General features: G+C 38.6%; 2 protein-coding genes across 12 annotated transcripts in view; one reads left to right on the top strand and one right to left on the bottom strand.

Moving 5' to 3' along the window:
• The first annotated feature begins 200 nt into the window (after nucleotides 1-200).
• erg28 (ergosterol biosynthesis 28 homolog) lies at nucleotides 201-25,657 on the top strand. Of its 4 annotated transcripts, none has more exons than XM_062968327.1 (5): nucleotides 201-315; nucleotides 1,559-1,706; nucleotides 6,445-6,535; nucleotides 8,049-8,167; nucleotides 25,552-25,657. In XM_062968327.1, exons 2-5 carry the CDS (start codon nucleotides 1,574-1,576, stop codon nucleotides 25,560-25,562), a joined length of 354 nt encoding a protein of 117 aa, XP_062824397.1. In that variant the 5' UTR covers nucleotides 201-315; nucleotides 1,559-1,573; the 3' UTR covers nucleotides 25,563-25,657. The 4 variants fall into 4 exon arrangements, with proteins under 4 accessions (XP_062824397.1, XP_003214422.1, XP_008120238.1 ...); XM_003214374.4 differs by lacking the exon at nucleotides 25,552-25,657 and adding an exon at nucleotides 8,523-10,840; XM_008122031.3 differs by lacking the exon at nucleotides 25,552-25,657 and adding an exon at nucleotides 8,523-10,840 and having other exon boundaries at nucleotides 248-339.
• flvcr2 (FLVCR choline and putative heme transporter 2) overlaps nucleotides 16,780-26,002 on the bottom strand; it is a 77,000-nt gene continuing 67,777 nt past the window's right edge. For 2 of the 8 annotated variants that reach the window (XR_010002125.1, XR_010002122.1), the window contains 3 exons: nucleotides 24,367-24,459; nucleotides 21,634-21,671; nucleotides 16,780-17,571 (listed from right to left, as the gene is read on the bottom strand). Coding sequence is in view for 4 of the 8 variants with exons in the window: in XM_062968323.1 (XP_062824393.1) it covers nucleotides 24,409-24,459 (51 nt within the window). In the remaining 4 variants the exon portion in view is untranslated. The remainder of the gene's footprint in view (nucleotides 17,572-21,633; nucleotides 21,672-24,366; nucleotides 24,460-26,002) is intronic. The other 6 variants (XR_010002124.1, XM_062968325.1, XR_010002123.1 and 3 more) reach the window with 5 other exon arrangements.

Here is a 26,002-nt window from a genome sequence, read left to right as displayed (position 1 = left end):
CCTCTTCTAATATGGCGCCGTCCAATATCCTTTTATAACCAGGAAGGGCGGGCAAGACTAAAGAGGACAGTGGTGCAGTCTCCCTCATCGATCCGCCCCTTCGAGGTTGACGTCACAACGGCCCAATAGCTTTCAAAATATTTGATTGACCTACCTGGCTCAGCCATTCGCGTGGACTTGGAATTGGAGGTGAGAACCAATCAGGAGAACGAGAAGCCTGACAGCGGGCCAATCATTGCTCAGACAGCGAAGAGGCGTGGCTACAGCGCCTTGAGTTGGAGGTAGGGTGGAAAGCTTGCTGCCTCTGGGAACCAGGTAGGCAACCTGTTAAAGAGCAAGGTAGGCATAGAGATATTCGTTGATGGGTGGGCTGCATATGAAAGACTGCCCTTTGGATAGGTTGGTATTATGAAGTTAGAGAACAGGTGGCAGGTTATATTAGAGTTGACAAAAGAAAATGACATTTGACAAGGATGATGGACATCATGGTCGCCAGGTGTTTCCAGCATGCTAAAAAACAATGTCTTTGTATTGGGATTTATTGCAAATTTTAAAAAAGTAAGTTTCCAGCACATCATTGCTAATATGCATGCTGTGGGTGCTATTATATAGACTGGTGCAATTATTAAAATAGAAGGTGGGCTATCAGGACCAGCATAAAAATCATCTGCTTGCCTAATACTTTCCTTTTTTTTTTTCTTGGTTATCTGGCCTCCCCAGTTATACACTGAAAATCTGGTGCATCTACACTGTAGGATTAATGTAGTTTAAAACCATTTTAGCTCCAGTTGCTCAATGCAATGTAATCATGGGAGTTGTACTTTAGCTGAGGTACCAGCACTCTTTGGTGGAAAAGGTTGAAGACCTCATAAAACTACAACTCCCATGGTTCCACAGCATTGAGACGTTAAAGTTAAAGTGCTGTCAAAGCATATTAATTCTACACTGTAGATGAACCTTACGTGAGTGGAGGGATAAAACAAATTAATTAGCAACATTGATGTGCAACTAGTCCTCTATGTGCATTCTTGAATATTGCTTCTGCTGCGTGTCTCCCCAAATTAGGTCAGTACAGAAATGGAACCGGAGACAATTCAGTCACTAACCCTCTTGGGTGAGAAGGGCGGGATATAAATATTGTAATAAATAAATAATAAATAAACCTCATGCCAATATCTCAGTAGATGAGATGTAAGGTTTCGGTCTTTGTCTTTATTATGGAGCATGCTGTTTTTAAGTAGGTGACCCTTAAAGAAAGTGGTGGATGTAACTGTGATTTTCCCTCTCCAAAGGTCCATTCTGAAGGTGATTTTTTGTGGTTCTCCAGATGTTGTTGCAATGCAATTGCCATCTGTACTAACAGCTTAAGCATTTGTAAGGAATGCTGGGAATTACAGTTCTGCAACATCTGTGTAGGCCAAAGATTCCCACCCTTGGTCTATATACTGATCTAGGAGGAAAGGATGCAAACATTTAGTGGAGATCAGTTAATGTGACTATGAATTATGGTGCAGAGCGGTATCATGAACTCCAGAATCTGCCTTTGTTCCCTGAGCAGGTTGTGTGATGCAAGATGAGCCGTTTCCTGAATGTGCTCCGTAGCTGGCTAGTTATGGTGTCCATCATTGCCATGGGGAACACAGTGCAAAGCTTCAGAGATCACAGCTTTCTCTCTGAGAAGCTGTACACAGGCAAGCCAAACCTTGGTAAGATATACAGGAAGGCTTTTTCTTTCTTTTTTTGTACACATGGGAAGCACTCTACTTTTGTCCTTAAGATCTATATTTTGTTTGAGGTTTGAAAATTCTTATTCATATTTCATATATTTTTACTAAGTTTTTTTGGATTTTGATTTTTAAGCATTTACTACTTGAAGTAGCTGAAGGCAGCTCACAGTGTTTTTTCTTAAAAAGTGAAAGTTTAAAAGTCCTTAAAGATATTAAAGCAGTTTTCAGAGAAATTGATATATAATATAGTAGGTTCCCAGTTAACCAGCAACCATGGGGATTGGTAGCTGCAGGATAAATGTGGTTTCTGATAATTTGAGAATTGAGAATTTCTATTGAAAATAGGTCTAGCTGATACTATACCCCATAGTGTACCAAATCATACTATACTTTGTATTGATTTGATATTAATATTAAAATACAGTAATTAAAACTAAAACAGTAAAGACAAACTTAATGTAATATAGTTCTAGTGTTTTACTATATAATAAAAACAGCTTTTTACATTTAACATTTTATTTTTTTATTTTTTTTATTTTGCCGGTTGCTTGAGAGTTCTAGTTGCTTGAGTTTGGATTAATTGAGAGTCTACTGTGTTAATATGTGATATAGAGAAATCTTGTGGTGGCACTTTTCATAGACTCCAGACCACTTCTTCAAACACTGAAATAAGTTAGTCTTACAGGTCCCACAAGATTCCTCCCTTCCCATGACACACATCTTTCAGTTCTGGCTGAAATGCTATGAACTACATCCAATTGTTAATCCTAGCAAATTTAGACATAATGAATGAATGCAAATCTGGGAAGTCAATACTTATGTGAGATCATTGATTCAATAAGGCTACATTAGTTGGAGCAAACAATTGAATTCAGACCTATTTCTACCTCTACTCACTGATGTAGAAGGTAGAAGCATATTTTCATTTCAACATTTATACATGAGGTGAAGAACAGGCCTCTTGGAGCTGTCCATATATAGATGGTGAAAAATGTGTGCGTCCAGCTCACATCTGTATAATGTTGCATAACCCCTACGAACAGAGGAAGCTATTTTATACTGAGTCAGACTCATTCCCTCTAGTTATATTGTTTCTGTTATAGATAGTGACTCGGACATACTTGCTCGTTATATACTCAAAGTGGTGTATTCTGCTCCTATTGACTATCACCTCCCAAACATGTGATGGGTTTATCATTGTTTGGATTCCAGAAGAAGCTGTGTTATAAAACTGATAGAGCTATAGAAAGGCTCTTTCCCTCATGAGAAAGAGAATTGCCAGCTCTGCTATTTCCATGGAATAACCTGTCTCCCTTATTTATGTAACATGTTCACTCACTCTCTCGTTATATTTGTAGCTTTACTTCCAGTTAATTAAGTCTGTGTACTCCTTTATGCACTTGGGAGGTGGCTATACTAGGCAATCCTCTCCATTTCTATAATGAATGCATATGAGTGGTCTTCAGTGCACCTGTTTATAACAAAAATAAACAGTATGTGTGTCTTTTGGAAAACTAATATATATGTGAATCTTCCCCATTAGAACAATCTGTTTCCTGTGCAAATAAGATCTCTATCTGTGTACACTTAGTATCACTTCTCTATGCATGTGTACACATTAGTACACATCAAGGCCACGTGTATACAGTATTCAAAAGTCCAGCTACAAATTTCCTAATCATGTCTATGAGCTTAGAATCTTTGTGGCAATAACCTTTTCCCTTTGACCTCTCGCGTTTCTGTATTTCCAAATAATGCATTAGCTAGATCTGTCCATTCCCCCCGCCCAAAAAAAAGAACCAAGATGTAACAGATTATTGCTATGCAGATTTGCCATGACACTGAACTTATAAGGCAGAAGATACTGCCATTCTTGCATTCATTTCCAGCACTGGAGACAACCACGACACTTTCTGTAGCTTCTATTTTTCATACTGCATAGACATTTTTTTCTGTCCAGGAAGCAGCCAATCAGTTATATTTTGCCCTTCTTAGACATCTAATATCAGCCACTGTGAATGAGCTGTGTTAAGTAATCGGAATCTAGCAACTCTTGCCACATCAGGAGCTTAGTCTTAGGATATTTCAAGATGTTCTGGCTTATTTGAAGAGACTGTGTAGCTGCCAGCAACCCAGATAATTTCATCCTAGCAAGGGCTCGAACTGCAGAGATTTACTGTGCAATAGTATTAAGCCTTGTTGGCAGCACTAGCTCGATGCAAAGCACAAGGCAATGCCTCTTCCCCACCTATATGCCAGAATGGCTAAGGCAGCATAATAGGAGTCAAGACAGGTTGTGTGTTGTGCACAGCGTTTAATTTTCTTCAAAAGACATGAACAATTAAAGAGATTAGGAAAAATAGCCAGGGAGTTGCCATGTTGTCCATCAGGATTTGCTGGCTGAAATAGTCTATTCTGGCAAATAGAAAGGTAAAGATAAAGGTTTTCCCTTGACATTAAGTTTAGTCGTATCCAAAACAAAAGTTGGGCACCACTGCTATATAACAATGGACAGTGTTTGTTCCATTTGCACCCTTTCTAATTACCGTAACTGCCTTTTCCTGGATTTTGTTTTTTCCAGGTTTTGTGTATCTTTTTGATTTTAATTTGTTCATTCACAGTGGGCCCTCCACATGTTGTGGAATCTGTACATCCTCCAGTGCAACTCTGTGGTCAACTTCTGGCAGATGCTGACCATAGAGCCATGTTGGACAATATTGAGATTCATAGAGAACACATTAATCAAATCAGAAAATAATCAGATCTGCAAAAGTTAAACCTGCAAACATGAATGTCTGAGGGTATAGTTTGCTTTTTCTCCAATAATGAGATTTTCCCCCAATAATAGGACTAAAATAATATAAGTTAATTAAAAACTCCCCTGTGAGTAATGCTTACAATGTTTGGCACTTGCTAAATTTGGAAAATGGCAAGTTAAAGAGTGACATATTAAAGGTATATAAAGATTGTTCATATTACGGGGAAATTATACTGGAACCTACAGTCATCCACTGAAGCTGAATACTATAATGGGATAGCTCTGCATAGTATGTAGCTGAATTAAGAGTTTGCTTCCACAATATGTAGTGGTAGATTCCCATATAATATGCCTTGAGATCTCTTGATATTGGGTGAGGTATAACTGTCTTAATAAATACTAATAAAATGAATGGCATATGACCTCCAATATTGGAAGCCCTGTGTTCCTAAGCAGTCTTTGAGGAGCATGAAATAAGGTGTTGTTGAACTCTTACCCTAATTTGGGCTTCTACTGGTCAATTGGTTGGCCAATGTGGGAAGATGATGCTGGCATAGATAGGTCTTTGGTCTGATGTAGTAGGGCTCACCTTCTGTTCTTATACCTGTCCAGTACTTATGCATTCATTTACCTTATGTGTTGCCTTCAAAATATGGTTGACAGCATGACTTAGGAGAACTGCCTTGGTGACAGTATCTGTATGTGAAATTCAATGTGCCAGGAGACCGGGTCATCTTTCACTTTAACTCTGGCCCCTTACACAATGCCCCTGTATCCCAGGATCTGATCCCAGATTATCTTCTTATTCCAGATTGTCTGGCAGTGGAGACTCATATACTCCAGTTTAAAGCAGCAAATCTGGGATCAGTGTTGAAGGGATCACTATTCCTACTTCTAGAACAAGCATCACAGGATCCTTTGATAATCCACAATTATAGCGCTTTGATTGCACTTTAATTCCATGGTTCCATCCTATGGAATCTTAGTATTTGTAGTATTGGGATGGGTATTCATACTTATTTATTTATTTACCCTATTTCTGCCCCACATTTCTCAGAAGGGGACTCAAGGCGGCTTCACGTATAGGCAACTATTCAATGCCTTAAAACAACATACAGTTAAAACATTTAAATTAGGAATTAAAATTAATACACATTAAAACATTTAAAAACATTAAAATCACGTCATCCAAAATTATAATCTGGGGCCATTCCAGTGGTCATTGTACATAATCTGTATCTATTATTGCACTACAATTGTTCTCTGAAGGCTTGATCCCAAAGTGACGTTTTCACTTTCCTTCTGAAGGCCAGGAGGAAGGGGGGTGGTCTAATGTCTCTGGGGAGGGAGTTCCACAGCCGAGGGGCCACCACTGAGAAGGCCTTGTCTCTCGTCCCCACCAGTCGCACCTGTGAAGGAGGCGGGACCAAGTGCAGGGTCTCCCCAGATGATCTTTTCAGCCAGGGATAATTTTAGTGCCTCGCCAAACTACAAATCCCAGGAATTCCAAAAAAATGCAGCCATTGCAATTATAGCAGAATTATACTGCTATAATTATATACTGTGAACTAGCCACACTGTCCTTCAGATTTACTTATTAACTGTTATTTTTTGCATGTGCACATATGTGTTTCCTTTTGTTTTCAGTTTCTTGATGTGTTTTCATTCTTGGATAATTATATTTTGATGTTTTGTAAATTGTTCTAAAATATTCCCTTTTTGGAAAAAGAAATGATACACAAATTAAGTATACCTGATAAAGATTATTCCTTTTTTCCCTATCTGTCTCTCTTCTCCCACCATCCACGGCAACTTAATCTAAGGAACAAATGTTTTCCAACCTCACTGACCTTGTAGGCCTCCTTTCTTCCTTTCTGGGCCTGCTGCCTAACTCTACCTGGAGTCAGAGGAAATGAGAAAAGGAGGTGATCTAATTCTGCATTTGTTTTCTCTGCACAGTAAACGGCCTTCAGGCTCGGACCTTTGGCATTTGGACCTTGCTGTCTTCTGTGATCCGCTGCTACTGTGCCATCGATATCCGTAATAAAACGTAGGTACAAAGAATTATAAAAGGGAAAGACAATGTCTAAGCTTCCCTCGCCCCAAATCATTCGTTTACACACTAGGTTTTCCTTTCCCTGTAGGAATTCTGCACTAAGTGTTCTGTATGTACAGTTTATTGGCAATGTTAAAGGATCAGACTGAATCCTAGATGTAAGTTGCACTGAAATCAGTAAGATTTATATATGAATAAATAGGTTTAGAGAAAAAGGCCAGGAAAATACGTATTTCCCTGTATCTTCTGCTAAGGTAGCAGAATTAATTTAGAGATCCAGGAATGGCATTGTAATATAAAGAGAGTTCTATCTTCCAAGGAAATAAAATAAGCAATAAAAAGTTCAGTTTGGTTTTAAATGAGTCATCTAGGTCCAGTTTTGTTTTAATTGCACTATCTAGGTAACCTGTAGCCTGCAGGCCAAAAGCAATAGCTATTTCCTTGTTACTAATTAGTAATCCGTCCACTGCTGTGGAAAGCACAGAATACTGTACTGTCCCCATTTCCTGCTGTGCATTTGGAAAATCAGAGCTGATTGGCACTTAGCTGCCTGTTCCAGACGTAGCAGCCAGTTCATCCTCCTTCGTCTCCATTGGCTTGACAGGAATCATGTGTGGAAGCCACAAATGCTTAGTTTTTAATCATTGAAGTCGGCAGCTTCTGCTCTGTTACCCAAATTGACAAGGAACTGCATGCTGAGCAGCCATTTGTACTGTCACTTTTCAAAGGTGAGCTGTGCTTTTAAAAGAAAACCAAGATTGCATCAGCGTGCTTCAGTATAAAGAGGGGAGGGAAAGAGTAGTTTTGTAGCACCTTTTAGTCTTAAACACTTTCTTTTAATAAAGGTTTCCTACCCCATTGTCTCACTTCTTCAGTCACAACTGAGGAAGTGGACTATAGTCCATGGAAGCTTACAATGAAGTAGTTTAATTGATGCCAAAGATCCTAAAAACAGTTTTTTAAACAGAAATTAGATGGCCATCTGTCAGGTGAGCTTTGATTATGTGCCCCTGCATGGCAGGGGGTTGGACTGGATGGCCCTTGGGGTCTCTTCCAAGTATGAGTTTATGATTACTATTTCTTTTCCCTTTCAACACACTGAATGATCTTCCTGCCTCCCTAATACTCTGCAGTACCAAGTGATCATTGATAATATATACTTTAAGTCTATCATTCTTTAATTTTGTAAGCTTCTGTTTGCAAATGCAGGGCTGTTAATAACTTAAGCTCTTGGAAATCTCCCAAGAGTCACCAGAAGTTAAAGCTGATTTGATGGCAAAGAACTAGAGGTGTGCAAATCAATCGAAGTGTTTGTTACTCAGAAGGAAATCGTATGTTTTATACTTACGCACATTAAATTGACATAGACATTTTCCAAGTCATACAGAAGCCAGTCTAGAACTTAGCATTTTACTACAAAGGCAAATATGGGAAATGCTAGAAGGCTTTCCAGTTTTTTCAGTGTCATGTCTCTTCAACAATTTCCCCTTTCTCTGCTCTTTGGCAGCCTCTACAACATCACACTTTTGACCTTCTTCATTGCACTGGCTCACTTCCTTTCTGAAGTATTTATTTATGGCACGGCAGCTGCAACAATTGGTGTTCTGGCCCCACTCATGGTGGCAAGTAAGTAGAGCCTTCTGTTTTGTTTTGCTTTCATGGCTGCCTGGTATTTCTAGTCTATTCTCAAAATATGGGAAAGTTGCTCTTTTGGGACTATCAACCACATCTGGGGATTGTGGAGTTGTAGTCCAAAAGTTGATTTCTCAAGCTGTACTTGCTCTTTCCTGAAGGAGTCTTTCAGCAATATTTTTAGCTTTAGAACAGCCCTCTTGAGATTAGGTTAAGTAATAGTAACTTGCTTGAGGCTATCTACTGTCATATCTGAACAGGGAACTGAACCTGGATTTTTCAAATGAAACCAGGATTCGACAGTAAGCAAATATTCTGTTCCTTCTCTTTTTCCACCCCTTTGCCTCAGGCTTCTCTATTTTGGGTATGCTGATTGGTCTCCAATATCTGGAAGTAGAAGAAACATCTCAGCTCAAGAAACGGAATTGAAGTTACAGGTCTCTTCTGCATACGATCTATCACCTACCAGCCATTTTCTAGTGTCAGCTACCACATCGCCTCTTTACCACATCCTGTAACTTGGTCAGAACATTCATGGACATCTCTGTCAAACATCTTTTTGTATCCCATTGATTTTGATCCGAATAGGAAACCCTTGATCTGTGACCAATGGCAGAAGCACAGCCCCTAAGTGGCTGTGACAAGCTGGGTGTGGGTTTCACTGATAGAAGGTCTTAAAGTATCTGCAGCTCTTAGGGTTGAAAAACTTTTGCCAAGTGGAGGTAGTATCTCTTCCTCCGCTCTCAACTCTTACAGGCACCTAGTAGCAAGAAACAGTCATGTGTTTCAAGATCCACTGATGATTAATGTGGAAAGAGAGGAAGGAAAAGAGTATGTTGGGGCAGCACACAGAGTAGCTGGTATATTTTCCCTTAAGCATGGTTTCTTAAAAAACCAAGAGAATAAACATGCAAATATACAGCTTTTGTCAACTAGAGAAAGATTTTTGCTTTTATCTCTTTCATTCCTGGTCTCAGCACAAGCTGAATGACATTTTTAGATGTTCCACATCCTAGACAGACAGTTTAGGTGCTTTTTCCACTTTTAACCGAATAGGCTGTGGTTTTCAGAAACTTATTCCCAACCTCCACTACCTTTTTCACATTTAATCGTTTTCTTAATAAGGTACCAGGGTTTTTTCTTTAGTCTCCCTTCAGCATATCAAAATCAAATGTAGATTTGACAAGAAGATGTGTACAAAAACAGTCAAAACTAGGCTAGGCAAGAAAATATTATTGTAGAGTTTTTGCTTTCAAGTAGCAATGGGGTACATGAGAGCAAGTGTGGCTTAGCGGAGACCAAACTTGAATTCTTGTTCAGAAATGGAAACCGAGTAGCAAGTCACACGCTCTCAGCCATAGGCAAAGACAAAGCTCTCTCAACAAATCTTGCCAAGAAAACTCCATGATAGGTTCAAATTGGGATCACGATAAGTCTGAAATGACCTAAAGGTACACAAAAATACACATAACAATGTGATCCAAGTAGACAAAGGATTGAAGAGCCCACAGAAATACCAGTTGCTTCTGCACTGATAAGGAAAGGCGAGGTACCTTTTAAATTGTTGCATTTTATCATTCCGTAATGACTGCGGATACACTAACTTCTTGTTGTATCAGAGTACCACACATAAATGAACTGACTTTAGCTGGCATAGCATTCAGTAACTAAAATTATGGGATGGTTATCTAGACAGTGCCAAGATAATACTAATTCTGAAATGATTACAGTAGCTGCCAATTTGCTGCCAAGCCTAATTCTAGGTGCTGCTGCCTTGGGACCCAAATACCTGAATAATAACCCCTTCTCATATTAATTTACCCCTGTATTAAGATTCTCAGATGAGGCCCCTCTTGGGATTCCATCAATGGGAGAATACATTTGGTTTCCTTGAAGTGCAAGACTTTTTCAGTGTTAGCACTCCAGCACTGGAATTCCCACCCAAGGATTGTACAGCGAGTGCTGGCAGTGCATTCTTTTCAGTACCAAGTTTAATTGTTTCTGTTTTCAGCTGTTTTAAACTAATTATATTGCCTAATTGAATGGATACTTTTTTTGTTTACACCTCTGTTGTATTGCAAAGATTTTTTATTTTTGTTATCTTAATATTATATTGATGATTTAATATTTATGCATACTGGAATTAATATTGGATAAGAACAGGTTTACATATGTAAAAATAAATAAATAGTTATTTCATGATAAAGATTACAGCAGGGCTACACCCAACCTAGGGTAAAGGTTAGCCAGTTTCTGTAGTTGCCATGGCACCTCCCCTTCCCCAGGTTTTGTACATATCTTGGGGGGAAAGCCCTTTGAAGGAGGTGCACACTGGTAGCTTTATTGGCCGATAACCCAACACTCTAAGGGTCTTAACATTTTTACCAGCCAGTCTCTATGTAATCAAAAGGCAGGATTTACTTTTGGTGCTCCAAAACTTCATAAGCAAAATACTACTTTGTAATCTAGGTTGTATTTGCAACATGACTTTGGAATGGTTAAAGGATTGGATTTATTCATTTTTTTAAAAAAAATATGCATGCATAAAGGTGAAGTGGGGACATCTAATATATGGATGGTGGTGCCTAGTATTTAGTCAAGATGAATTATGCAATACAAATACTGTGCTAAGTTACTGAAATGGAAAATAAAAAATAAGAAAAAGGATGTACAGTACTTGTTAATTCATAATATTTTCACCTGCTAATGTTAAGCTGTTCAGTCCACAATAAAATAGAATAATGTTGGTTCATCTAGGGCAGTGGTTCTGAACCTTTGGTTCTCCAGGTGTTTTGGGCTTCAGATCCCTCAATTAAACTGGCTGGGATTTCTGGAAGTTGAAGTCCAAAACACCTGCGGAGCCAAAGGTTGGGAACCACTGATCTAGGGCAACTACTAACCTTCAGCTACATTACTTTCTTTGGGACCAACCCACCTGCACCCACCCTAGGGTAGCTAGATTTTGTCTGTAAAAATGTCTGTACATGTCAGGTGTCTGCAACTTTGGTAATCATACTGATTCTGAAGCGCTCTGCAAAAGAATAGAACTCTGGTGATCACTATGTCCCATCTGGTAGGAGGACAGAACATTTTCACTTCAAAAACCATATTGAAATGGTTATCTAAAACTATTCACAGTTAATGTTAATTTCAGTTGAAATCACTGTGTCTTAAGCCACCCAATTGGAGAATCAGCAGGGTGCCACACCCCGCCCCAAATGCATCAGGGACCAGTACATTATTTGTGCACATTGTCCACAATATTTCCTGGAAATATTTATTTATTTTATACACCGCTCTTTTTCTCCAGGGGGACCCAGAGCAGTCTTACACAATGGCAAAATTAAATGCCACATATAATACAAAATGTAGTAAAAAAACCAACAATCGTAAAACACACTTAAAAATCAATATCATACCCAGTTAATACAGTAAAATACCATGTGACCGTTACACTAGGGCCAGTAGAATTTAGCCAAAAGTCAGAGCCAGACCGTATTCAGTGTATCAACAGCCAATAGCCTGCTGGTTCCAGTTAGCACCACTTTGAATAGAGCTGCTTTAAAGGGCTATACTGATATAGTGGCATGGCTAACCAAAAGCAGAGGTGAATGTTTCTCCTTTCAGCTGTATGCAGACAGTGTGTACACAGTTCTGACCCTGGTTAGGTTCCCCTTCTGAGACACTTACCTTCCAATGTGCAGCAGAAGCATCAGGTGGACAGTTCCATATTGGGGCACATCCAGACAGCATCAAATTGTGGGTTTAATGACTGGTGCAAAAAATTCCAGGACCTGACAGCAAGTTCACACACAGACCTGTCAGTCCTGGTAAATGGTCCCCCACTGTCCTCACACTTTCCTTTGAAACAGATGGAAGAGGAATGTCTGGTGGAAGTTTTTAAAATTCTGTCCAAGATGTGCTGGACCTCATATGCGCACATGCAGAGATCCCAATGTACACACAGATTTCTTATCTTTCTCTTCACCCAAATGTTAATTCAAGCTGTGTTTAATATTATAAGAAAGGAATGACTGCAGAGAGTTCTAATTGCTTTCCAATTGTGCTTTCCTATAGCCACCTTTGTGTCTGTGGCTCTGTTTTTTGACAGTCCAATAATCTATTTCGAGCTTTTAAAATGCACACATGTGCTGGAGCAGTCCATATGGGGATGGGAAGGAAGATATGTGTTTTGCATGGCTTCAGGGATATACAGTCATGTGAATGTAGAATTGGATTTTACGGGTACCTTTTGAATAGTGTGTTAAAATGCTGAGCTGATGAACTTGCTGACCAAAAGGTGCCAGGTTCAAACCCGGGGAGCGGAATGAGCACCCGCTGTTAGCCCCAGCTCCTGCCAACCTAGCAGTTCGAAAACATGCAAATGTGAGTAGATTAATAGGTACCGCTCCGGCGGGAAGGTAACGGCACTCCATGCAGTCATGCCCGGCCACATGACCTTGGAGGCGTCTACAGACAAGGCCGGCTCTTCGGCTTAGAAATGGAGATGAGCACCAACCCCCAGAGTCAGTCACGACTGGACTTAACGTCAGGGGAAAAGCGTTACCTTTACCTTTAAACATATGCTTTTCAGCTGTTAACCTAATTCTGCTTGCAGTTTCCTCAAATGTCGTTTAGTCGCCACCCCTTTTATCCCGGTTCCTTCTGGGTTTCACTTCATGTGTAGAAAGGTAAAAATGCAGAAGTATGACTATCCCTATTGGAGTACTGCAGCCATGAACCCACAGAAAATAATTGCTATTGTTTCCAAGCCCTGAAGTAGTGTACTCTAGTTGTGGGATTAAAGTCAAAATAGATATACATTCCCTCAATTTATTTCACTGTGAGACTCCAGGACTGGTTGTGTGATCTACGTAAGCTCTTCAAACAAACTTTGGTGAGAGTGGGAAGAGAACCACTAGCAGCAGCAACAACAATGGTATATTTGGAACCTCCAACAGCAAACTCGGCTTACAAAAGTGTGGACAGCCCATAGTTGAGTGAACCATTAAGTACTTGGGAATGTGATCTAACACTAAATGCCACTGGAAAAGAAGCTTTAAAATGAGACATCTAGAATTTTATTATTAATGTTTTATTTTGCACCATAGTTCTGTGTTACACATTGCTTGAACATACACCAAGGGAGAAGCAGTGAACAACATAATTAAATATGTCAGACTTCATGGCAAAAAGTAACAAAACACAAATTTGTTGAACAAAAGAGAATTAAGGAGAACAAATTTAAATATAAAAAGTACGGTATAAAGGCAATACACCAGTGGTTCTGGAACTATACCTATGAAACCAATTCTTTATTTGAAGGCTTATCTTAGTTTGGGACTCCACGGTTTAGTTAAATCAATTTTCTGGTTGCTTTTAGTTACTTAACCCCACAATCCATTGCAAGTGTTTCTCTCTTGCAGCCCCTGAAAGGAGGTTGAGAAGAAAGCAATAAAATATATCAACAATAGGGGGTCACTCTTACTCATTTAGAAGGATCCAATCATGGAGTTCTGCTGGAGGAATCAACAAGAACCATGTGGATAATTCCCTTCCTCACTACAACTCTAGAAGACTGCAGAGTGAATATTTTGGGCACAACAAAAATTGTATGTCCAAAAATTGGCTCTGTTGTGGAAAAAGAGAAAGGAAGAAAGCTCCACCCAAGCTAGACTGACTGTAGTCCATTGGTTTTAGATGAATGTTAGACCTATGTAAGAATAGGCCTATTTATATGAATGGGCTTTAATTACAAACTTTAGGCCCATTAATTTTAATAGATCTAAAGCAGTGGTTTCCAACCTGTGGTCTGTGGACCACCAGTGGACCACAAGAACTAAAATATGATCTGCAGCGGATAATAACACAGTCCAACTAAAAAAAATGTTTCTGGGGTTATTTGGGGTGCTGATTCAGAAAATTGCATTGGATAGATCACATCAGCTCTAGATTATTAAATATGGTTTTCTGTGGGCAAGCAAATGGCGACAATTGGATGGCATATGTTCTGTATCAGAAACTAGAATCTAAAGTTGACCAAAAACGTATTCGTAACCTTTTTGGTATTAATGTTGGAGAGTGGTCCCTGGTCAAAGTGGTCCCTGGTCAAAAAAAAGTCGGGAACCACTGATCTACAAAAAGCACATCAAGCAAACCCTTGTTGGGATTGCCTTCCATCTAGAAATCTATGTCCTCATTGTGAAAGACCATGTGGATCCAGAATAGATCTCTACAGACACTTACAGTCCCATCACCAAGACTCTGCTTCTGGAAGACAATCATACTAGGCCTATGATGATGACTCTAAATAGGTTTAACATTAGGCTTAACCTAAGACTGCAAAAAAAATCCAGCATATATGTTCCTTTATCTGTTTTGAAAATGTAAATGCTCACAATACCAACAATTGCTTTATTTAACTCAGAGAGCCTTATGACATGCTAAATTCAAAGCGGGGCATTTTAATTTGGCATAAGTTTTTATGAACATTGACTGCTTGAAGTGAACAGTGAACCCAAAAGACAATGACATAATAAAATGGAGTTAATCTTTAGAGTTCCACAAGTATTTTTGCTGCAACAGCCTAATACAGCTACCTCCACTTCTGTCCCCAGAAACTACATTTGTTGCACGCTATTGTACAAAACAGAGATTGCTATTCTCAAGCCAACTACACAGACTACTAGCAGGCTAGGTTTCCAGGAGAAGCAAATGAAGGTAGCATAACTAAACAGAAGTGCTGGGTATCATGGCCTGAAGGCATCAAAAACACAATTCTTTATCTCCGTGGAGTGGAACATGGGTAATTGAAACTGCGGATATTGAGTGCATAAGTAAGTGTGTTATAAGGTACGGAATCCCCCATTCTAAATTTCAATTTCTATGGAGAATGGGAAAGGATTGCTTGGGAAAGGATTTGAACTGAAGTCGAGCAGCAATTGTCTCTTTCAATGTGAGAAGGAAATGCTAAGTTCTGAACAACACCCGAAATCTCAAAAATGGGAATGGGGAACAGGGGCTGGTTTCCTTATTCCCCTGTATCGCAGATGTGAAATGCTCTCCACTTGAACATTTCATTTAAGAGCCAAGTAAAAACATGGCTACTAATTAAAGCTTTGAGGCCTTTGCTGATTTATCTCAACATACTCATGCACATGGTTTCAAAACTGTCTGAATCATTTATATCTAATTTATAATTTGTTAATTGTATTCAATATGGTTTTAGTCTATTTAAATTGTTTTAACTGGTTTTTTGTATGCCACCTGAGATCTTTTTAATACATGGCAGGATAAAAATATTTTAATAAATAAAAATAAATAGATACAGTTATTCCTCTTTTATGCTCGTTAAACTTCTGTAGGTAGGCTGAGAATAGTTCACCCAGGAACCATTCATGTGGCTCACCAATTGTTGGGATAAAACTCTCATCACTCATTGCTGGCTGTGCTAGCAAGGGCTGATGGCAACTGCAGTTGGAAATCTGGAGTTCTGCATGTTTCCAATCCCTAGGTGATTAACTAAGTTATGCTACTGAGTAAAGATTTTAATACATGCTTAATCTGATATACTATTTATTCAGTGACCAATTATGGAACATCATAGGGTCTTGGTTGTGAATGAGAAAAACTGTAAAACTCTTTAAAGAACTGAAAAGTGCTACTTTTATTCTAAAAACAACACTGCTTGGAGGTAGCCTCTCTTGTGCTACTGCGTGAGTTCCCACAAAAATATTTTTAGCTGCACAGTACTTTTCTAAATAAAGTGCTATACATTATAGATCAAGGAGCTCTCAAACAGGTTTCAAACTCCCTGTAGTTACAAGATTACACATACCATTCAGTGATCTTTGAGAAAACACAATTAAATGGATCACATATCATGGTGTATAGTTGGGTGAAACTGCATTGTTTAACCACACTATGTTCTCAAAATACAGGTTGATTTTTTTCTCCAACTCCCCCCTCCAAAAAAATTAAGTTGTATTTTCTCCCGTTTGAGAGAAAATTCACATGAAATCTACCTGAAGTTAAAATGAGTCAGAATATATGGCACTGCATATTCAAGCTGCTTTCATATTTGCCCTTTTCTCACTGAAAAACAGGATCCTTAATTTTTCACTCACTTTCCACTGGGAATCCAAATGGTACCAAGTTCTTGCATTTCAATGTTCCCCTGTGCTTCTTCAAAACTGATTTGTGCCTATTTATAAACAATAAAAATGCTCTCATAGTGCCAACCTGTCTATTGTAAATGTTCGAAGCACTATTGAGGATTTGAAATATATTGTGCTTTCGTTAAAGCTTCCTCCTTGGGAGTTTTATTTCTTCCTCATCAGCACAGCTGTGAAAGTAGATTATAAATTGCCTCTTACAGAATTGGTCAATGGAATACTAAAGTAATGGCTTTCCTTGCATTTGCATTTTATCTGCTACTGGTGTAGTCTTATTTATTTATAGAAAATACAAGGGAACCAGCCATTTCCTATCCCCAGAGCAGCAGAACCTGGCTAGTTAACTTCATTAACATTGTAGGCACCACAGCTGAACTAGTAAGTGAACATTACAAGCCCCTTAGAGATAGGCAAGAGCACTGCAAAATAGTGTAAAGCTGAAACTTTGTTTTATTTCTGCATTCAGTGAACAGGAAAAAAGCTAAATCTTAGTAGGGCCAAAGGTATCTAGTGTGGAAGAAAATATGCAATTTCCCAATATTGCTTATGGCAGGATGTGATTTCCCAGTATTGCTTAAAACAAATTGCTTTTCTATGGAGGGTAAAAATAGAGCTTTTGCATTTAAAAATAATGGCTCATTAATTTAAAAATATCTGCTGGACTGGGTTTTAAAAATGCTCTCTAAACAGGGTTATGTTCCCACTGTAATTGGTTCCCTATGTTAAAATCAAGGGTTGAATTTCATTTAGGTCTGCTCACAGAGCAAGGGCTTTCTGGTTCTCCCTGAGGAGCAAGAATCTTCCTCTGGATCCATTTTGCATCCTGTTCTGAGTGTCTACAGAACACATCCATGGATGATCAGAGAATAGTTCTTAGTCCATCAAGTATACAACTGAAGCAATGCTGGATTCAGGAGTCAGCTGAAGTGCCCAAAACAAGTCAACTGCTGCCTTTAATCCTTGCCTGCTGAGCCACATCAGGGCAAAGACGCTGGTTCACACGATGGAGGTGACTCAAGACCTGCTGGTTCCTCAGCAACTTAAGTAGCACTGTGAATTGACTTGGGGGCTGGTCCACTACATATGTGAGATGCAAGTGGTAGTGATGTCAGCAATGGCAGCAGCAGTATCACCACTTCCTCATTTTGCCACCAAACTCTTTCAAGTTTTAAGTCCTCATATAGTGGTATTACACTGGTCTAAAGGCATGTCTCCCAATTTCTTCTGAAAGTCAAACAGAAAAGAAACAATTACAGAGATCAAGACAACTGAGTACAAGAGGTTCAATGGCATATGTTCCTGCAAAATACAGCTTTGGGCATTCAAATATCCCTAAAGGAAAGTCAACAAACTCCCCAAAAAAGGAGATAGAACAAATGTATATATACATTTTCTCCAGCCATAGGTGCTTAATCCATATTACTGCTCTTAAAAAGTCAGAAAGAAAGAATTCAGCCTCAGCTATGAAAAACCAGCCTCCAAATCAGAAACAAAGAACAGTGCTTTCAGCTAAGAGAAGTGGAAAAGAAAAAGAAGGACCGGCACCAGCAAACTGGTATTCTTGTTTCCTTTGGTGTCAATATCAAGTCTGGAAATCATTGTTCAACATGAATATCGGTTATACCACTTCTAAAAGTGTACTAAACAAAGTATACTGAAGGCTTTGGATGATTTTATTATACCATATCAAGACTATGTGTGCAGCACTAGGAATGTCCTTCAGGCTACAACCACATTCAGCTTGCAGACTTACATTGCAGTTACAAACCGGGTATGGAGTTTACACTGAACTGCAGTAATACACTCTATTTTCCACTCATTTAGTTGGAGTAGAACATCAGTATCACCAGTATCACCAATACATTCTTAAACCTATGACAATTTTTTAAAATGTCTTTGGAGAATACAATTGAAATGGTACATAACATTTTACTAAATTATGACTCTCAAACCCTTGCGGGTTTTCATCAGCCAGCTTCAATTTGTAAGCGAGCTTTTTGAGCAGACAGCTCTTCATCAAACTCTGACTAGAGCATTTGGTCTCTTGGTAGAGAACTGCCAGATAACAGCACTCCATTAACATTATATCTCACTTATTTTATCTATATACCTTACCTAAATTATACCTTTTGTCCCTATTGCACAAATGAAGGGAGGTAGCCTCATTTATATGCTTTCAGGCACCATGAAAGATTTGTGAACTGTTACTTAATCTATTCTTGTGTTTTTATTAATAAAGAAGCAGGTTGCAATGTTCTGCTTTGGGAATCAAAATAGCTTGACCAAGTAGGAAGGTGAGGTTGCCGTTTTCGCTCAGATAGAAATAAATTTTGTGTGACAGAAAGTGCAAATATATGTGTGTGCACTTACATACACTGACATATCAAAAGTTTATAATTATTTTATAAACTTTTATAAACAGTCATATCTTCACCCAAATAATACTAATTTTGTCAAAGTATTGAGAATCCTCCATGAGCGAGCTTTCCTTTCAGTAAGACATTGGAGAATTTAAAGATGCCTCTAAACCTTTCTGGGAGGGATTTTATTTTCTGAAGGGAAATATCCTGAGATTATTTGTGACGTGGGAGGGAAAACATTCATCAGAACCTGTCAGACATCAGAGTTGAAGATGTGCTGCTGCCATGATCTCCCCATCCTTGCACACTTGATCTTCAGGAAACAGAAGTCAGAATAATTTATTCTGCATGGAGATGCAGCAAAAATTACATTGTATGAAGTGGGTTTTTTCCCCAACTGCAACCATTTGTTTTACATTCCTCAAGGGCAAGTGCAATTTGTGAAGTTGTTTAGAAGTGGAAATCTTTTTTTAAAAAAACTGGTAAATTATCTTCAAAAGGCTTCTGATGCTTGGATTTCAAGCGTGTAAAATTGCTATTCTCTTCATAAGAATTATGCTTTGATTAGGTATCACAAAAAACTAATAGCACAAGGCAAGGCATGGCCAAGCAAGGATTCAACCTCTGGTCTCCTGAGTCTTAGTCCAACACTCAAACCACTACACTGTGCTGTCTCTCATAAAGCAATGTGTACAAAAACCACCAGAAGTGAAATTAAACAGAAACAATTCCTATCTGCCTAATAATTCATGAACTTCCATTCCTTTATCACATGGTGGAGTTGGAACTGATTAAATCTGACAGCTGTGCTTGAATCACTGCAGAACAATGTCATTAAACAACTACCAACTAGAAAAACTCAAGCCTTTGCACAGAGAACCTCTGGCTCTCCAAAAGCTGTTGCCTCCAACTCTATCAGCCCCAACCAGCATGGCCAAATACCAGAGATGGAGACCCCTGGCCACATAAGGAATACACACTTCTGACAGATGGCTACCCAGCCCCTGTTCAAAAACTTCCAGATAAAAAGTTTCCACCTAAAATCTGAGGCAGCACATTCCACGGTTGAACAGTTCAACAGGTTCCTTGGCAGAAATTTCAAATACTTTTTGCTAAAAAAGAAAGGTGGGGTAGAGTAGCACCATTTAAGATAACCATTTCTGCTGTGTGCATCCCAACCATTCTGCAATACAGTGTGCCCTTGCTGTCTGCTGTTTGGTTCACAGTCGGACAAACACACATAGATATCAAACTCCATGGATGCTCATGCCCTTTCATAAACAGTAATGGTATCCCTTATATTAAATGGCAAAATCAAGGTTTGCTTTTTGAATTTTTAAAAATATTTTCAAGCTATTAATTGTTGAATTCATGGATATGGAAGGCCAATTGTATTTATCCACAAGAACAGCATTCAGTGAACAAAGCACAAAAGTAATTGTGGCCGTATTAAAATATGGACAGTTCAACCCTAAGCCCATTTATGTGAGTAAGTCTTCTTAGTTCCAATGTGAATATGCACAAGATGTAAATATGTTAGTAGTCTATGAACTATGGTCCAGAAACAAGTGAACTGAAATACTATTATCTGGTGCTCCAACCAGACTAATGAATTCCAGCATCATGAATATCAGGATACACTGAATATGCAATACTGTACCTAAAAATAACTTGAAAAGTGAAGTAAAAACACATTGAACTATAAAGGGAGCTCTGCCAGAGCAAGTGTCATATAAACGTGCATGACATCAAAGAGGCAGAAATATGAAGCTCAAGGCTGAATTTCAAAGCCTTGACTAGCACAATGCATTCATTTCCATGGGCATAGATGTTGTCCTATAAGATTTTACATTTTGACATACATATTTAATTACTAATACTAATATTTAATTTGTATTATGAATAGAAGGCATACTTCATCCATATACATCCCTTATCTGGACTTCTGAAATCTGAAATAATTCAAAAATCTAAAACTGTCCACCTGTCTGACTGAGATAGTGATACATTTTTCTGATGTCTCAGTGTACACAAACTTTGTTTATGCACATTATGAAAAATCAATAAATTTTCATATATATGAATTTTGTATTTCAACTTGAATGCTTTTTCCAAGAGACCTCATTATAAATGTATATGCCACAGGCGATCCAAAATCTGAAATCCAAAACCCTTCTGATTCCTAGCATTTTGGATAAGGGATACTGACCTTATAATAATAAATTATATTTGGTCTAAGGTTGCAAACTGAGTTTTCATTCAGATATAATATTAAACTAAACTATTAACACTAAACGATTATCTTTATATATTTTCATGATCTAAAACAGAAAAAGAAAACTCTGATCCTTAATCACTCACTCCCTGTGGCCATTCCATTTCTGGATAATTCCAGACAAATACATCCACACACAAAATTTGTTATGGCAGGAAAGATATGAGAACCAGCATGATGTAGTGATCTGAGCGTTGGACTATGACTCTGGAGACTGAAGTCTGATTCCCTGTTCAGCCATGGAAATTTACTGGGTGATCATAGGTGAGTCACATACTATTAGCCCCAGAAAATCCTGTGATAGGATCACCTTAGGAGTCACCAAAATTGGAAATGACCTGAAGGAGAGCAACAACAGAATACACATGTCTATATTTCCTATATGATCCATCACTATTGACAGAGGGATGTCACCTGAGAGCCAACATGAGCAAAAGGTTCTGATTCCAGTTCAGATCACCTTCTTTTAAACAAGCAGTTGGAAATAAAATATTAGTGAGATAAAAGTGCTTTCCTGCCCCATGTACACTGAAATTAAGGTATTGTTACTGATGAGGTCTATAACATGCTTTAAGGATCTCAAAAGGACTTTTAAAACAACAAAAATAATTCCATCCTGATCGGAATAGATCAGATGAAATAGTAGCTTACAAGTGCCAGTGTGTGTCCACATTTTGCAGGCAGAAATGCTAAAAGTAATGAAGATATAACATGAATTCAGGATATGATCCTTACATACTTCTCAACAAAAGAAACAAGATCTTGTAAGATATAATTAAAATGGGGGGGGGGGGGGGAGGAGAAAAGAAAAAAGGGGAGTGAGAATCTAGCCGTAACTTTGATAGCAAGTGGTTTATTTAAGCATGAACTTCAAGTAGATTGATATCCACTTCTTCAAATGCGTGAGCCGTATGTAATTAAACACAGTTATGCAATTATAGGCACGAGATAGTGTTAACAGGAGACAGAAAAGTGCAGAAATAATCCCCAAAATATTATCCATGAAAGTTCATGCTAAAATAAATCACTTTCAAAGACACAGCTGTATTTCTCCCCTACACTTTTTTCTTTTATGCTAAAACAGACAAACAATAACTTTATTTCTGCAAGATGAATCAGTGTTCACACATTGATAGTTCACCTTCTAAAGCGAGCTTGGAAATCAGGATATAAAATATAAATAATAATCCATAATTCTAACGCTGCCCAACAGCTACTCCTGACACATACTTTTTTTCTTTACCCATTTATACTTAACTGCTTCAAAATCCAGAATTTCCATACTACATGAGAGTAAATGCTTCTGCCCAAAGGGACTGCTTGCTTTAGAATAGCGAGTAATTCATGTGTGAACAAAGCATTTTGAAGACAAGAGCAAAAGAAAGGGAAGCTTGAGGAAAACATAAAGAGATAGATGATGCGTACTCCAAAGATGAGAGCAGCAAAGCATTAAGAATATATGAAAAGTCTTCTTTAAAGAGAAAAGAAAAAGGGCAATTACGGTTACAAAGTGTTTTGTGAGTTGCAATAGTCATTTAAACCCAGTGGCTGTTTCAGCTGAAGGACCTATCGTAGGGACACAGGAGATCAGATTCTCCAGTGGAAACTGAATGGGCTTGGGTTTTTTTCTGCACCCAGTGCTTGCTCAAATGACTAGCAATTTTATGTGTATTAGATATCCAAGAGAAGGGGCCTCACAAATTGGACTAGAACATTTCCTGTTGAGCAAATTGGAAACAAGAGTGAACTGTGACCAAAATGGTTTACCTTAAAGATAACAGAATATTTCCCAATATTTTGTCTGCCTTTTCCCAGTCATTTTTTTCCAGTGATGTGTAACAGTTTCCCTCCAAACATTTTTTTGGCTTATAAGACCCATCAGGCCCAGCCATTTCTGCCAATCTTGAGAAGTATGGAATTTGAGGTCCAAAAAATCTGCCAGGCCATTGTTGCTCATTCCTCCATTAAATAAAAGCAGATATACTATCTGCTCTATAGGTTATTTCTAATAATAATAATAATAATAATAATAATAATAATAATAATAATAATTTATTTATACCCACCTCTCTCCTCAGAGGGACTCAAGGCCGTTAACAAAAGCCAACTGCCTGATGCCAAAATTTCTGGCTTTGTGTTGAATGAATGCTCAACCACAGCATTTATCTCTAGATTTTTATGAATATCACTCTAAGACAGGATTGGTAATTTGACTGATATGAATAAATATATATATCAGTGAAATACAGCCTTCCACTCGCTTGAAAGTGAAAAGATGTTTTCTCCAGAGAAAATGTAATTTATATCTCATGAAAAATGTATCAACACACTGGACTTGTACATAATTTGCAGTCTGGGGGTTCTCCTGGACTCATCACTGAGCCTGGAGCCTCAGGTCTCGGCGGTGGCCAGGGGAGCCTTTGCACAACTCAGACTTGTGCGCCAGCTGCGCCCGTTCCTTGGGAGGTCTGACTTGGCCACGGTGGTCCACGCTCTGGTTACAGCTCGTTTGGACTACTGCAACGCTCTCTACGTGGGGTTGCCTCTGAAGACGGCCCGGAAGCTCCAACTAGTACAACGGGCGGCAGCCAGACTAATAACTGGGGCGGCTTACCCCCTTGTTAAGCCAGCTCCACTGGCTGCCGATATGCAACCGAGCCCAATTCAAAGTGCTGGTTTTGACCTATAAAGCCCTAAACGGTTCTGGCCCAATCTACTTGTCCGAACGTATCTCCTCCTATGAGCCAGGAAGATCCCTGAGGTCATCTGGAGAGGCCCTGCTCTCAGTCCCGCCTGCCTCACAGGCGCAGCTGGTGGGAACGAGGGACAGGGCCTTCTCGGTGGTGGCTCCCCGGCTATGGAACACCCTCCCCAGAGATATACGGCAAGCCCCAACCCTTTTGAGTTTTAGAAAAGCCTTAAAAACATGGCTTTGTGCCCAGGCTTTTAATGAATAAATGATAAAGACGACCCAGATTGTTATATGGATAAAGTTGGAGGATATTGGACGAACGGATTTTAAACACGTTTTATGTTTTATATTTTATACTGTATTTAATTGGTTGTATTTTTTATATGTTGTTGTTTTTAATGATGTATCGAATTGTTGCCAATTGTACGCCGCCCTGAGTACCTCCGAGTGAGAAGGGCGGGATAGAAATATTTGAAATAAATAAATAAATAAATAATTTCATACTGTTCTTTTCTATGAACACCCTACTAGTGTACATGAACAATAAAACATTTTTTAATCAATACAACTTCATCTTAGTGACTTCATAATCAAAAGTGCTTCTTGGACTAAAGCTTGAATCTGCCATTGGTTTAGTGCTAGTGCAGCCTCACAGAAACAATTCGGCAAGCAGGCTAAGATTATTCTCCTACCTTTAATTGGGGGTTATTGGGCAGGGGTGGGAAATGCTGGGGTTAAGGAACAATTCCATAATTCATTATCTGACTGTTACTGGCTTGGAGTCTCTGCAACAACAGTCACACGTCATGATCAAGACAAAATCAAAGAGGTGGTGGGAAAACATTGTTAAATAGATGAAATATGTGAAGACAGGACTATAGGCAGAGTGTTCTCCATCCCCTTTCAATGGACTTCTGGAACAGAGTTTTCCATTTTATAAACCTCTTAAGACAGCAGGAAATATGATGAAACTACCTGGTGAAGCTACAATGCTGCATAAGAACTTTCAGCTTTCTTCTGTAAGGAAAGATTTTTCCTTAAAAACATGTTATCATTTTGGAGATGAAAAATAAATTCTCAATGAGAGCAAAATGATCAGCTTAAAAAAAAAATCCAGACATTTCTGTTTATCCCATCCGGTGGGTCTTTGCACCTATTGTACCCATTTCTCACATTTGCTCATCCTTCTGTATTACATTTTATTTACTTCTCTTTTGAAATGTGATCCCTGATATCAAAGATCACATGGTGAACATGATGTTGATGTCACATTCCCATGATGTTGCAAGAAAAGTACAACAAACAAAATGTTTTCATTCTGTATCAGTAATTCAAGGTAAAGTTTCAACTGCTGAATTTCTGTCAGATATGGAACTACTCAATGCTCAGGAACTGTGATAGTAAAAAAAAAAAAAAACCTGCTAGGCAAAAGGCTGCCATCTTCACTGGCAGAGATTTCTATGTAGCTTTGTGTATTTTTCCACACAAAGAAATCGTTTTATATGTTTTTATCACTGTTAGGATGGAAGTAAGCTCAGAAAAGTTTGACCCACTAAATGTCATTATCATGTTGAATGACATGGTCGAAATGGACTATTTCCTGGGAAATTCAAAATTAAATAAGCAAAGAGGCAAGACATGTTAGTTGCAAAAACTACAATTATATTTTTAATTGAAATCTAAAATTTCAATTTTAAAAATTCGATTTTAAATTTAAATTTAGAATTGAATTAAAATCAAATTTTCCCTCTAGTTTTAAAATGTTTGCTTCATTTATTTGCCATTGAAGGAACTGTGAATCTTAGTGTTTTATTTCAATAAAGTATTGTTGCATGCAATTAACAGCAATGCTGCCTTTTTTTTCTTTTTTGTGTCAGGCGTGACTTGAGAAACTGCAAGTCCCTTCTGGTGTGAGAGAATTGGCCATCTGCAAGGACGTTGCCCAGGGGAGGCCCGGATGTTTGATGTTTTTACCATCCTTGTGGGAGCTCATCCATGCTCTCCCTGGGTCGGATTCGAACCGGCAACCTTCAGGTCAGCAACCCAACCTTCAAGTCATTAATCCTGCCAGCACAAGGGTTTAACCCACTGCACAATGCTGCTAAAAGTTAACTATACAATGTAATGAAAAGTCAGCCTCCAAAAGTAATTAATGAAATAAAATGCTGTCAGAAAACAGGCAACAAATCTTGCAAGAATTTTAAGAGGGAAAATTTGTTTTTGCTTTCAGTTTAAGTCAAAAAGCCAGTTCTTCAGCTTACAGTCATACATGTTTGGTGTTGGAAGGGATCAACACTATTCACCCTAGCGATGGGGAACCTATTGCAC

The sequence above is a fragment of the Anolis carolinensis genome, chromosome 1 (genome assembly GCF_035594765.1).
Source record: "Anolis carolinensis isolate JA03-04 chromosome 1, rAnoCar3.1.pri, whole genome shotgun sequence".
In the NCBI taxonomy this organism is placed as follows: domain Eukaryota; kingdom Metazoa; phylum Chordata; class Lepidosauria; order Squamata; family Dactyloidae; genus Anolis; species Anolis carolinensis.
The sequence above is the reverse complement of the archived record's forward strand: the minus strand, read 5'-3'. Positions and strand labels throughout refer to the sequence as shown.